This window comes from Coregonus lavaretus (assembly GCF_964263955.1).
Source record: "Coregonus lavaretus genome assembly, chromosome: 1".
Taxonomy (NCBI): domain Eukaryota; kingdom Metazoa; phylum Chordata; class Actinopteri; order Salmoniformes; family Salmonidae; genus Coregonus; species Coregonus lavaretus.
In genome coordinates this window covers 61,182,302-61,196,801 of record NC_139988.1, presented here as the reverse complement: position 1 = coordinate 61,196,801, position 14,500 = coordinate 61,182,302, and the positions used below count along the sequence as shown (strand labels likewise).

The 14,500-nt window shown below is 41.5% G+C and overlaps 1 protein-coding gene across 5 annotated transcripts in view; it reads right to left on the bottom strand.

The window, feature by feature from the left end:
• The window catches only part of LOC311132717 (kinesin light chain 1-like), a 73,622-nt gene that overhangs the window by 40,187 nt on the left and 18,935 nt on the right, over positions 1-14,500 (bottom strand). For all 5 annotated transcript variants that reach the window (XR_014613530.1, XM_084165996.1, XM_084165997.1 and 2 more), the window contains exons 4-9: positions 13,882-13,963; positions 11,069-11,297; positions 7,399-7,486; positions 6,396-6,497; positions 4,209-4,382; positions 590-689 (exon numbers count right to left, since the gene is read on the bottom strand). Coding sequence is in view for 4 of the 5 variants with exons in the window: in XM_084165996.1 (XP_084022122.1) it covers positions 590-689; positions 4,209-4,382; positions 6,396-6,497; positions 7,399-7,486; positions 11,069-11,297; positions 13,882-13,963 (775 nt within the window). In the remaining variant the exon portion in view is untranslated. The remainder of the gene's footprint in view (positions 1-589; positions 690-4,208; positions 4,383-6,395; positions 6,498-7,398; positions 7,487-11,068; positions 11,298-13,881; positions 13,964-14,500) is intronic.

The window sequence follows — 14,500 nt, the reverse complement described above, 5'->3', positions numbered from 1 at the left end:
AAAATTGGTATACCGCAACAGCTCTGTCTAAACTTCAGGCGACCAACAGAAACAAAAGACCTGCCTTGTCTCAATTCATGAAAACGCTTCAAGGCAATTTTGAGAACCAACCAAACTATTTTAGTTTAGTCAGCTTGAGTGTTCCCCTGTGCCAAGTCGCACTCATTCAAAAAATGTTGTACCAATGTGACATTCTAAAGTAGGATATCGAAACCCTTGAGTTTATCCCAAAGGAATAAGAGCAAGGAAAGTTAACCTGTTAAACCAGGAAAAAGCCTTTTTATTTTCTTCAGAAAATCCTCTCATCCTGACTGGTGAGCCAGTCGTGCCTTGACGAACGAACAGCACCCTGTTTAGAACACTGTCCATTTTTTAACCCTGTGTCCGTCAGTGGCTCTGCTCGCTGGGGTAAGACAAGAGGCAAATCGAGAAGAAAGATAACATCTTTAAAGACATCTCCAATGTACTTTCTAAGGGAACCCTGCCCTACCACCTCCACCAGTTCTGCTCATATTATGACTATAGAAAACCATATTCCCCCTCTGAGGTGAGAGCTTAATTGAAAAGCATTGTACTGTACTGTTCTTACCATCGACAGATCCAAATTCTTTCTCGTGGGCACGGGTCAGAATCTCTTTGTACAGAATCTCAGCCTCCTTGTATTTGCCCTGTTTGAGAAAGCAGGATGCCTTTAGAGAAAAGAGAGAAGAGAATGTTGTATCAAACAAGGGTATTGAATCACACAGTTCCCTAAAAGAACTTGTCCAATCCATCCATGCACATATTTCCCAAGTGTAGTTCAGGGGCTCATGAACAATGATATAGCACTACTGCGCCTGCCTTTGGGTCTCAATACAGCCCCTCAATCATAAAGCAGACATGATTTGGCCGAGGAGTAGGGTTGATCCGAGCGTTCTGACCTCACAACGGCAGTCAAGCACCCAAGCTAACTGGCTTGCTAGCCACTTCCAGACACAAATGAAAGAACACCTCACTCTGACCATTTTACTCGCCCTAGCAGAGCTGGTTAGGCTGTTTTCATGTTATCCAGAGCTTTGGTGACTGTAACTGTGCTGCTGGCAACAATTTAATTACATTTTTTGCTGACGTTTACTGACACCAGCCATATTCAACGGGTGTTGAGGTATTTTATTTGCACCGGTTCTATGCACACTCACTGGACTCTACCCACACACTACCCTGACACTCCAACACATACACTACATACGCTGACACACAAAACATACAAACGCATATTGATGCCACACACACATACTTTCACGCTGCTGCTACCATGTTTATTATTTATCCTGATTGCCTAGTCATTTTTACCACTACCTACATGTACATATTACCTCTACTACCTCGTACACCTGCACATTGACTCGGTACCGGTACTCCTTGTATATCGTCTCGTCTCGTTATGTTTTTTTTATGGGGGGTAGATCAGCTTAATATTGCAGATAGATTGTATCTTCTATCAATGTAATTTTTTTTTTTTTTTTTTTGTCATTTAGCAGACGCTCTTATCCAGAGCGACTTACAGGAGCAATTAGGGTTAAGTGCCTTGCTCAAGGGCACATCGACAGATTTTTCACCCAGTCGGCTCGGGGATTAGAACCAGCGACCTTTCGGTTACTGGCACAACGCTCTTACCCACTAAGCTACCTGCCGCCCTAGTAATTGTCTGCATCACTTCCAATCCCCCATGTTTTTTATATATATACTCCTTTATTACTTTTCAACCCAGTCATCCTTTCCCTACTTGGGGTAAATTAGTGAACAACAATGCCCAGGCCTCTACTTCCAGCCTATACTTACTATCTACACCTTATGGACAGTCAATTTTACAATAATTATTATTATTTTTATTTTTATTTTTTTTGCTCCTGAACTTCTTCTACTCTCAACCTCTCCGATCATTTTCATGATGTCCATCCGGTTTGCTTCTATATGCCATATCTTTCTAACTGTGCTCTTTCCCAAAAGCTCCCAACATACAACCTATATACTTATTATGGACACAGTATGCTTACATTATTAGTTATCTTGTTGTTATTTGTTGTTTTGTGTTATTAGTCCCATCCTTCAACTCCATTCAATACCTCCCATCTATCTTTTAACACCATCCATATTGGATTTCTATTTGCCATATATTTTTCAACCGTACTGTGATGTTTTACAAAAGTTCTGAACCTTTCTATTCTCATTGCTTCTACAGATTGTGAATTAAAAATAAACATTTTTGCTAAAAGTATTATTATATTATTGATCGATTGACTATGACTTTTCAGATCACCCAGTAATGCTATCTGCAAGGTTAGCTCCAGGTAAATATTGCAATCCTTTAGCCATTCCTGGACCTGTGTCCAAAAACAAGCTACAAATGGACAGAACCAAAACAAATGATCTAATGATTCTGTCTCTTCACAGCAAAATCTGCAGAGCTGGGAAGATTGTATCCCCATATAAATAACATTCTATTGGTAGCAAGAATTTTATATAATAATTTAAATTGAAAGATTCAAATTTTTGAATCCGGCGTCGTTTTGCGTATCAGTTCATAAACACTATGCCATGGGATCGGTACGTCAAAAATCTCTTCCCAACTATTTTGCAATCTATATGGGATGGCTGTCAATCCTTTGGTCCTTAAATTAAACTGATATACTTTCTTATTTATCACAGTTTTCCTTAACCAATTATGTTCTTTAATGCAAGGCCGACAGACAAGTTCCTTACTTTCTCCCCCTTCCACTTTCCTCTTCCACTTTTGCGGTAAGGCTGCAATTATTTGGTTGTAATTTTGGGTAGAGCAGACATTTCCATATGTTTTTGTTAGCTGCATGTGCGACATAACTCCACCAGTCCTACCGATGATATTATTTACGAAGATTATACCTTTTTTAAACATTCTGTCAAGAAAGAAAGGTTTTTTGTCAATTAGTATATTTGAATTTAACCACAATATTTGTTGCATTATTAGTTCTGTCGTTTCTGGAGGATTAAATTGAAATTGCAACCAACTTTCTATGGCTTGTTTTAGAAATAGTGATATTTGGGAGATGATTTCCTTTTCAAATAACTGAAAATGAGTTGTTGTAATCTGAATAAAGGGAAAAAGGCCTTTCTTGAACATTGGGTGAGACAATCTTACTAATTTGCTTGAGAACCAGTTCGGATTTAAGTATAACTTTTGTATGACTTAAGCTTTTAGTGATAGGTCTAATGCTTTAATATTTAATAATTTCTGTCCTCCGAATTCATATTAATATATAAATAGGCCCTTTTAATTTTGTCTGGCTTGCCGTTCCAAATAAAATAGAATATTTTTTTCTCATATAATTTAAAAAAAAAAAACTGTTCGCTAGGCGTAGGCAAGACCATAAGCAAATAGGTAAACTGGGATAATACTAAATAGTTAATCAGGGTGATTTTTCCACAAATTGACAGGTATTTTCCTTTCCATGGTAGTAAGATCTTATCTATTTTTGCTAACTTTCTATTAAAATATATTGAAGTGAGATCATTTATTTCCTTTGGGATATGTATTCCAAGTATATCCACATCACCATCAGACCATTTTATTGGTAATGTAAAAATTGTATTTTTTAGTGATCCAATACGTAATATAGTACATTTGTCATAATTTGGTTGTAATCCAGAGAGGTTAGAAAATGTATCTAGATCCTCTATGAGGATGTTACTTTGTGTTACTATTGCCTTTTTTGCATGTTTCTTACTTTTTAACTTCGCATTGTTGGGAAAGGGTTCATAAGTAAGCATTTCACGGTAAAGTATACACCTGTTGTATTCGGTGCATGTGACAAGTACAACTTGATTTTGAATTAATCTAGCGACACAGAAACCCTAACTAACCAAACATGCAAGTTCAAACTAATTCACACATGGCATATGTGGGTGTTTATTTATAGGTGAATGACTATGCACACAAGGGACAGTAGCTATTCTCACAAGCATGTGTGTGTGGGACCCACTAAACGTAGATAATTATGTTTTGTAAACAACACAGACCCTCTATAGGACATTACCCACATAGAGTGAGTTAGTATGAAAGCATGGCCATGTTAATTGGGGCACACAACGCAATAACAAAATAATAATCCATGAAGTCCCTCCCTGTTTGTCAGTTTTCTTCAGTTTGGTGCCTAATGAACACCACCCAGGTGTTGCCCAGAAGTACTCACCAGGTTGTTCTTTGTCTTTGCCACGTTGGGGTCGTCGGGACCAAGTCTGCACTCATAGATCTCCAGGGCGCGGCAGTAGTAGTACTCTACCTCTTCATACTTGCCCTGGTTCTGACACAGCAGGGCCAGGTTGTTCAGCTGCTTGGCCACATCTGGGTGATCCTTGCCCAGTACCTGAGAGGGACAAACACAAGTTATATCTGTATTTATTTGTTTTTTACAATACAGTATTCCATGTATTTATCGATATGGTTGTATGAACGAATCACATCGTTGAATGGTCAAATAACATACATTTTACCAACAGTTATAAAACGGTGAAATAAAAACTGCCAAAACGTTAACAATCAGTAGCATTACTAAGCATATTATACAAGTATACTACATGCCCAAAAGTATGTGGACACCTGCTCGTTGGAACGTCTCATTCCAAAATCATGGGCATTAATATGGAGTTGGTCCCCCCTTTGTGGCTATAACAGCCTCCACTTTTCTGGGAAGGCTTTCCACTAGATGTTAGAACATTGCTGCGGGGACTTGCTTCCATTCAGCCACAAGAGCATTAGTGAGTTCGGGCACTGATGTTGGGCGATTAGGCCTGGCTCGCAGTCGGCGCTCCAATTCATCCCAAAGGTGTTCAATGGGGTTGAGGTCAGGGCTCTGTACAGGCCAGTGAAGTTCTTCCACACCGATCTCGACATACCATTTCTGTATGGACCTCGCTTTGTGCACGGGGGCATTGTCATGCTGAAACAGGAAAGGGCTTTCCCCAAACTGTTGCCACAAAGTTGGAAGCACAGAATCATCTAGAATGTCATTGTATGCTGTAGCGTTAAGATTTCCCTTCACTGGAACTAAGGAGCCTGAACCATGAAAAACAGCCCCAGACCATTATTCCTCCTCCACCAAAATTTACAGCTGGCACTACACATTTGGGCAGGTAGCGTTCTCCTGGCATCTTATCACTCCAGAGAACTTGTTTCCACTGCTCCAATGGTTGCGAGCTTTACACCACTCCAGCCGACGCTTGGCATTGCGCATGGTGATACTAGGCTTGTGTGCAGATGCTCGGCCATGGTAACCAATTTCATGAAGCTCCCGACGAACAGCTCTTGTGCTGACGTTGCTTCCAGAGGCAGTTTGGAACTCGGTGGCGAGTGTTGCAACCGAGGACAGGCGATTTTTACGCGCTACGCGCTTCAGCACTCGTCTGTCCCATTCTGTGAACTTGTGTGGCCTACCACTTCGTGGCTGAGCCGTTGTTACTCCTAGACATTTCCACTTCACAATAACAGCACTTACAGTTGACCGGGGAAGCTCTAGCAGGGCAGAAATTTGACAAACTGACTTGTTGGAAAGGTGGCATCCAGTACGGTGCCACGTTGAAAGTCATGGAGCTCTTCAATAAGGCCATTCTACTGCCAATGTTTGTCTATGGAGATGGCATTCCTGTGTGTTCGATTTTATACACCTGTCAACAATGGGTGTGGCTGAAATAGCCGAATCCACTAATGTGAAGGGGTGTCCACATACTTTTGTATGTATAGTGTATCTTAGAGCTGCAGGCAGAGAGCATAGGTGGCGCACGGTAGGCAATCAAGCACTTTCTGTTTTGTTGTCTACCATTGAATTACCATTTTAGTACGTCTCAACCTTTGATTATGTTTTCTTTGTACATATGTCTATCTGCTTTATTAAACAATTTCTTTCAGCAGTTAACATGTCCACCCACTGTGTCAGGTGGAGTAAATCGAATAAAAGCCAGATCAATACGGAGCGTGCTGCTCGGGACTGAGGCACAAAACTTATCTACTATGTTCTGTCTGCACTGTTTTCTATTTTCTTCCAAACCTCCCTCTGTTCCCGTTCTTCTTCCTCCCCCTACCTCTCTCCCCTACCTCTCTCCCCTACCTCTCTACGTTATCACTTTTACTTAATGTGATCTCAATTAATCCCTGTAATTGCTTCAGACAAGATGACCCCTGTGTAGCAATTGTGTAGCAATTGTTCCATTGAAATTTATTTTTATTACCCATTATTATAATTATCACATCATAGGAATTTCATTCAGCATTGATTCGAGAGTTTCTATCAGAACTGAGGCCTAGAAAAGAGTGTGTTTTGAGGTGATTTGAGCAATCTTATGTCAGGAGTGTAATAGATAAGAGGTCCATGGATGTGGCCTACCTTTTCTCTTATCTCCAGGGCTCTCTTGCATAATGGCTCGGCCTCCTTGTACTTGCCCCTCTTCCCATAGAGCACGGCCAGGTTGTTGAGGGTGGCGGCAACCTGGATGACACGCACAAACCACACACACAGTGAGGATTTCACAACTTGGAGTTAGTGTCACTCTTATCTATGATGGCAGGTAGCCTAGCGGTTAAGAGTGTTGGGCCAGTAATGGAAAGGTCACTGGTTCGAATCCCAGAGCCGACTAGGTGAAAAATCTGTCGATGTACCCTTGAGCAAAAATATAGATATTTCTATCCATGTCATCAGGTGATGTATCAAGAACATAAAATGGATATTGCCCAATCTAACAAGCATCTGTCATCTTTTTGCCATTAGTCTCTAGGGCCTGGTATGTGTGAGATGGCTATAGCTAACACAGTATTTCATTAGTTTGTCCACATGGCCAGGGAGAGGCCGGGAGGGAGGGGCATGGACCCTAGTGCGGAGCTTCAAATTGCCTACTTCCAACCCTTATTCTTCAGTAAATACATATAGTCATCCTTTCTTTCCCTTGACTTCACCAGCAGAGTACGAGTCTGTGCCTAAACGGCACCCTATTCCCTACATAAAGTCCTGGTCAAAAGTAGTGCACTATATAAAGAATAGGGTGCCATTTGGGACACAAACTATTGTTATCCATCCACTCCCATGGATGTTGATGAAATGGTGTGATGTTGTTTTGGAAATGATTGGATTTAACGATTACATTAGTTCCGGGTTTAGGTGAAAGGGTATTGAACGGTTGTAATTGATGACTCATGTAAGTGAGACCAGCGACAGAAATCCATACAAGGAATTGATGTGGATTAAGCAATAAATCCATACAGATACGCAGTGTGGGACGGTAAATACATTATTGCCTTCACAGAGACAGAGACATTCTGGCTATTATGAACTGATAACAAAAGAACAGCTGACACATAGTGTGGTTGTCATGACAACGAAGGTCCTTGCTTACAGCGGGGTGGTCTTTACCGAGAGTCTTCTCCCGGATGGACAGAGCATCGTTGAGCAGATGGGCGGCCTCTTTGTATTTGTTCTGATCCCTGGAGAGAGAGATAGTCCAATATGATCTCAGCATACATGCACACTGCCAAGTCATACTGTGCCGTCTTCACCACATGCATAGAAATGCAGAAATTCAGCCAAAATAGAACATATGCACTGAACGATTAATACTACAAATGAGAGTTGTCACGATATCAACATTTTACTTACGATACCAGGCCAAGTATTATGATACCGAGTAGTATCGAGGAACCACAGGGGGGTATATTCAGTGGCCTAGCGTCCCGTGAATTTTTATATACAGTACCAGTCAAAAGTTAACACAACTACTCATTCAAGGGTTTTTCTTTATTTTTACTATTTTCTACATTGTAGAATAATAGTGACGACATCAAAACTATGAAATAACACATATGGAAATAACCAAAAAAGTGTTAAACAAATCAAAATATATTTGAGATTTGAGATTCTTCAAACTAGCCACCCTTTGCCTTGATGACAGCTTTGCACACTCTTGGCATTCTCTCAACCAGCTTCATGAGGAATGTCTTTCCAACAGTCTTGAAGGATTTCCCACATATGCTGAGCGCTTTTAGCTGCTTTTCCTTCACTCTGCGGTCCAACTCATACCATCTCAATTGGGTTGAGGTCGGGTGACTGTGGAGATCAGGTCATCTGATGCAGCACTCCATCACTCTCCTTCTTGGTCAAATAGCCCTTACACAGCCTGGAGGTGTGTTGGGTCATTGTCCTGTTGAAAAACAAATGATAGTCCCACTAATCCCAAACCAGATGGGATGACGTATGATTGTAGAATGCTGTGGTAGCCATGTTGTTTAAGTGTGCCTTGAATTCTAAATAAATCACAGACAGTGTCACCAGCAAAGCACCACCACACATGCAGAGATCACCCGTTCACCTACTCTGCGTCTCACAAAGACACGGCGGATGGAACCAAAAATCTCAAATTTCGACTCCAGACCAAAGGACACATTTCCACCGGTCTAATGTCCATTGCTCGTGTTTCATGCCCCAAGTAAGTCTCTTCTTCTTATTGGTGTCCTTTAGTAGTGGTTTCCTTGTAGCAATTCAACCACGAAGGCCTGATTCACACGGTCTCCTCTGAACAGTTGATGTTGAGATGTGTCTGTTACTTGAACTCTGTGAAGCATTTATTTTGGCTGCAATCTGAGGTGCAGTTAACTAATGAACTTATCCTCTGCAGCAGAGGTAACTCTGGGTCTTCCTTTCCTGTAGCGGTCCTCATGAGGGTCAATTTTATCATAGCGCTTTATGGTTTTTGCGACTGCATGTTCTTGAAATGTTCCGGATTGACTGACCTTCATGTTTTAAAGTAAAGATGGGACTGTCGTTTCTCTTTGCTTATTTGAGCTGTTCTTGTCATAATATGGACTTGGTCTTTTACCAAATAGGGCTATCTTCTGTATACCACCCCTACCTTGTCACAACACAACTGATTGGCTCAAACGCATTAAGGAAATAAATTAACTTAAATTAACTTTTAGCAAGGCACACCTGTTAATTAAAATGCATTCCAGGTGAATACCTCATGAAGCTGGTTGAGAGAATGCCAAGAGTGTGTAAAGCTGTCATCAAGGCAAAGGGTGGCTATTTGAAGAATCTCAAATATAAAATATATATTTTGATTTGTTTACTATATGATTCCAAAGGTGTTATTTCATAGTTTTGATGTCTTCACTATTATTCTACAATGTAGAAAATAGTAAAAATAAAGAAAAACCCTTGAATGAGTAGGTGTGTCCAAACTTTTGACTGGTACTGTATACTGAACAAAAATATAAAACGCAGCATGTAAAGGGTTGGTCCCATGTTTCATGAGCTGAAATAAAAAGATCCCAGAAATGTTCCATAAGCACAAAAAGCTAATTTCTCTCAATTTTTTGGCACATTTGTTTACATCCCTGTTAAAGAGCATTTCTCCTTTGCCAAGATAATCCATCCACCTGACAGGTGTGGCATATCAAGAAGGTGATTAAACGGCATGATCATTACACAGGTGCATCTTGTGCTGGGGACAATAAAAGGCCACTCTAAAATGTGCAGTTTTGTCACACAACACAATGCCACAGATGTCTCAAGTTATGAGGGAGCGTGCAATTGGCATGCTGACTGCAGGAATGTCTACCGGAGCTGTTGCCAGAGAATTGAATGTTAATTTATCTACCATAAGCCGCCTCCAACGTCGTTTTAGAGAGTTTGTCAGTACATGGAACCACACCAGCCCTGGACCTCCACATCCGGCTTCTTTACCTGCGGGATAGTCTTAGACCAGCCACCTGGACAGCTGATGAAACTGTGGGTTTGCACAACCAAATAATTTCTGCACAAACTGTCAGAAACCATCTCAGGGAAGCTCATCTGCGTGCTAGTCGTCCTCACCAGGGACTTGACCTGACTGCAGTTCGGTGTCGTGACCGACTTCAGTGGGCAAATGCTCACCTTTGATGGCCACTGGCATGCTGGAGAGGTGGGCTCTTCACAGATGTATCCCGGTTTCAACTGTACTGGGCAGATGGCAGACAGCGTGTATGGAGTCGTGTGGGCGAGTGGTTTGTTGATGTCAACGTTGTGAACATAGTGCCCCATGGTGGCGGTGGGGTTATGGTATGGGCAGGCATAAGCTCCTGACAACGAACCCAATTGCATTTTATTGATGGCAATTTGAATGCACAGAGATACTGTGACGAGATCCAGAGGTCCATTGTCAAGCCATTCATCCACCGCCCTCACCTCATGTTTCAGCATGATAATGCACGGCCCCATGTCGCAAGGGTCTGTACACAATTCCTGGAAGCTGAAAATGTCCCGGTTCTCCCATGGCCTGCATACTCACCAGACATGTCACCCAACATTGAGCATGTTTGGGATGCTCTGGATCAACGTGTACGACAGCGTGTTCTAGTTCCCGCCAATATCCAGCAACTTCGCACAGCCAATGAAGAGGAGTCGGACAACATTCCACAGGCCACAATCAACAGCATGATCAACTCTATGCGAAGGATGTGTCGCGCTGCATGAGGCAAATGGTCGTCACACCAGATACTGACTGGTTTTATGATCCACGACCATACTTTTTTTTTTTTAAGGTATCTGTGGCCAACAGATGCATAACTGTATTCTCAGTCATATGAAATCCATAGATTAGGGCCTAAATAATTATTTTAAATTGACTGAAATGTAACAGAATTTATAAACATTTTATAGCAGGTGCCAGCTGGTTCTTTAGATCGATAGGGACGAGAAATTTGGTAATATCATATGAAACGGTACTATGGTATTCAAAAATGTTGGTATCATAAGTTTCATGACGTTTTAGTACCGTGATATTACCGTGGTACCGGTGTACCGTGCAACACTACTACAAATTCTACAAACATGGCAACTATGAAAATCTAGCCAAGCACACCAAACAAAATAACAGGCAAATCATGCAGCATTGTCCCTATGTAAGCCAGGTAGGGTAAGAATCAGGGTCTTGTCCAATAACAAATAGTTGCAAAACACTTTTTAAATGTTGTCTACTGGGTGCCCTAATGAACACAAACCTAGTATAGATCAAGGAGGATGCCAGGCCTCACCTGTAGACCAGGGCCAGGATGTTGAGCATGGTGGCCACGTCAGGGTGGTCATGTCCGGAGGTCTTCTCCAGGTCCTCCAGGGCCTGTTTGCAGAGGGGCACGGCCACCTCGTAGCGGCCCTGCGAGGCATACTGGATCACCAGGTTGTGGAGTGTCCTCAGGCGGGCTGGGATCTCATAGCCTCCCTGCTGGGCTGCAGCCACCGCCGCACTATTGTGCTGGTGCTGCACTGTGGGGGTGGAGGAGGGAGAAAACACAGAGGGCAAAGGTCATGTCAACAGCAAGGACACTTGGTGACCTGTTTTTGGCAACAAACAGTGATACAATAATACATTACAAGCTAATATGGTTTTTCAACTATATCTAAGAGCACTCTAAGCAGGGTTCGTACAGACAGTGGAAAGTCAAATTCAAGGACTTAAGGACTTTTTCAAGCACTAATATTTATTTTGAAGGACCATCAATTTGTAATAGTTCCTATTATGCAATTGTTCACCACCATATGGCAGTATGTCGCCACAACGTCATGAATAAAACCAACTAACTTACTATTTATTAATCACTACCTCACAAGTTCTACTCAATACGTGTTTCACTACTTATCTACTACATGAGTGGTCAGTCAGTACTGTACTAATGTTGTAGCCTATGAATGAAAGTTTACAACATAGGTGCACACAGTTCGAGAGACAAATTTGAGGTGACAGACAGTGGCACATGGACAGACCGTGACATTCAATACCGCCTTAAAACAGTCTTGCCTGCATCTAGCTGATATAGGGTGTAATCATTTGTCCAACAGTTACAAACAAGAGTTTCTATTGGACAAATTCAGGTATGTTTATCCCCGTTTTGTTCCGTTTGAGAAACGTTTTTTCATCAAAATCGGCGGAACGAATACACCCCTGATTACGCATAAACACAGTTCACTTTCATAGCAGCCACATTTTATTCCTTCTCAAATCTATGCGCTCTCCTCCTCTCACCTCTTCCCTTCGCTTCGGGACTTCAATGCACAACACAACATATTAGCTAAAGTAACGTCATACTCAGCATAGCTAATAGAACTAACGCGTTAGTAAACCCGCTACAATCATGCAGTAACGTTAGTGTACAGTCAGTAAGCAGTTACACCGGTGGGCCCCGGTGGCAATAAACTAGTAATACCAAAAGCTTACCTTGACTTGGAAGAGTTCCAATGTTGTGTTGGAAAGTCATAGCCAGCTAGCTAACATAGCATCCCTCTGTTTGAGCAGGGTGTTTCAGCAGGCTAAACTAACTAGATGCCTTTGCTTGCTAAGTAAGTGAAACTGGAAAAAAAATGACTATTTCTCATGCTTCTCCTTCATTTTGGAAGAAATTAATTTGTTCAAAACTGTTCAACTATTGTCTTTCTCTCTCTTTGAGTCAACCACTCACCACATTTTATACACTGCAGTGCTAGCTAGCTGTAGCTTATGCTTTCAGTACTAGATTCATTCTCTGATCCTTTGATTGGGTGGACAACATGTCAGTTCATGCTGCAAGAGCTCTGATAGGCTAAAGGACATCCTCCGGACGTTGTCATAATTACTGTATAAGTCTATGGAAGGGGGTGAGAACCATGAGCCTCCTAGGTTTTTTATTGTAGTCAATGTACCCAGAGGAGGACGGAAGCTAGCTGTCCTCCGGCTACACCATGGTGCTACCCTACAGAGTGCTGTTGAGGCTACTGTAGACCTTCTTTGCAAAATAGTGTTTTAATCTATTATTTGGTGACGTGATTATATTTAGTATAGTTTATCTAAAAAGGATCACTTTTGAAATGTTTTACCATTTACATTTTTATGAAATTCACTGAGGATGGTCCTCCCCTTCCTCCTCTGAGGAGCCTCCACTGGTGAACACACATTTCCTATTCGCATTACTAAACAATTCAATGACTGTATTGTATTTTTAAAATCGGGGAATCTACTACTTAAAAAGCTATGAAAAAGCGTCTTGCTTCCGACTGGCAGCTTTAATGTCGCCGGTCAGGAGAAGGACGGGCGGGCTGTGTGAGGAAAACGGCATGTGAACGGCAGGAGCACGGCTGCCGCTTGATAAAGCAGAATATCGCGGGCGCCGCTTGAATGAAGCAAAAAAGCTCTGGAGAGAAAATGCCGCATAATGTAGAACTGGCGCCAGCGCAGGATATAGCGTAGTGTCTATCCCCCTTCAGGACCAATTCACCCATGCTCACAATGTTAAAGTCTGACGCATCTTTTGCACCTTACACTGTGTGGGTTGGTTGAGTACAGTGATGTAGTGGTAAAAAGAAAAGTGGGTAAACTATACTGAACAAAAATATAAAACGCAACATGTAAAGTGTTGGTCCCAAGTTTCATGTGCTGAAATAACATTTTCCTGACACACAAAAGGTAGTTTTGAATATACATTTGTTCTGCATTTTAGCTATCAATGTGACATTTGGCGGCACCTAATCAGTCAGTTCTGTACATGCCTGGCTGAGTGGCAGTGTGGGTGGAATGAGCGAGCTCGCCTGGCAACCAGAGCTCGAAACACGTGAGGAATTAAATCTCAGCAGTCAGCCTGGAAATTAATTCATGAGACCAATACATTTTTCTAATATTTTTCATATTAACATATTTGATCATTTTCTGTTCTCCTCTCATTTTAATTCAAGTACTTTTCAAGTACCAACTTGAGAAAAGGTCTGATTTTCAAGTTTTTCCAGTACTTGAACTTAAGAGTGCCAAATTCAAGTACTTTAAGCACCTTGTGCGAACCCTGTCTAAGGGATGTAGTAATGATGTCAGTGGTATCCGTCTTACTGCCTTGGCCTTGCTCCTCTTCATTGTTGGGGAAGAGATCATCCAGAGAGTCCTTGGGGGGCTCGCCGTCCTTCTCCTCCTGCTGATAGACCACATCACACATCATTAGCCCAATCAACACAGACACAGGAATCCAGTTGTGAGGCTGTTGGGGGCAGTTTCTTTATCAGCCATGTTGGAAAATTCTAAGCTTTGAGAATTCATATCTCTTCAATATATACTGATAACGTTACAGTGAACGTGGCAGATGTTCTGAAAACCAGAGCTATTTTTTATTAATAATAATCTCAAGATGGGTGGAAAAAAACCTAAACCATTAGGTTACGTTTTCAACTAATAACACGACCCAGAAGAGATGTTCAATTCTACATTTCAGAAGCGTCTTTCAAGAACCCTTGTGGGTAATGGAACACCCATATACAGTGAGGAAAAAAAGTATTTGATCCACTGCTGATTTTGTACGTTTGCCCACTGACAAATAAATTATCAGTCTATAATTGTAATGGTAGGTTTATTTGAACAGTGAGAGACAGAATAAAAACAAAAAGATCCAGAAAAACACATGTCAAAAATGTTATAAATTGATTTGCATTTTAATGAGGGAAATAAGTATTTGACC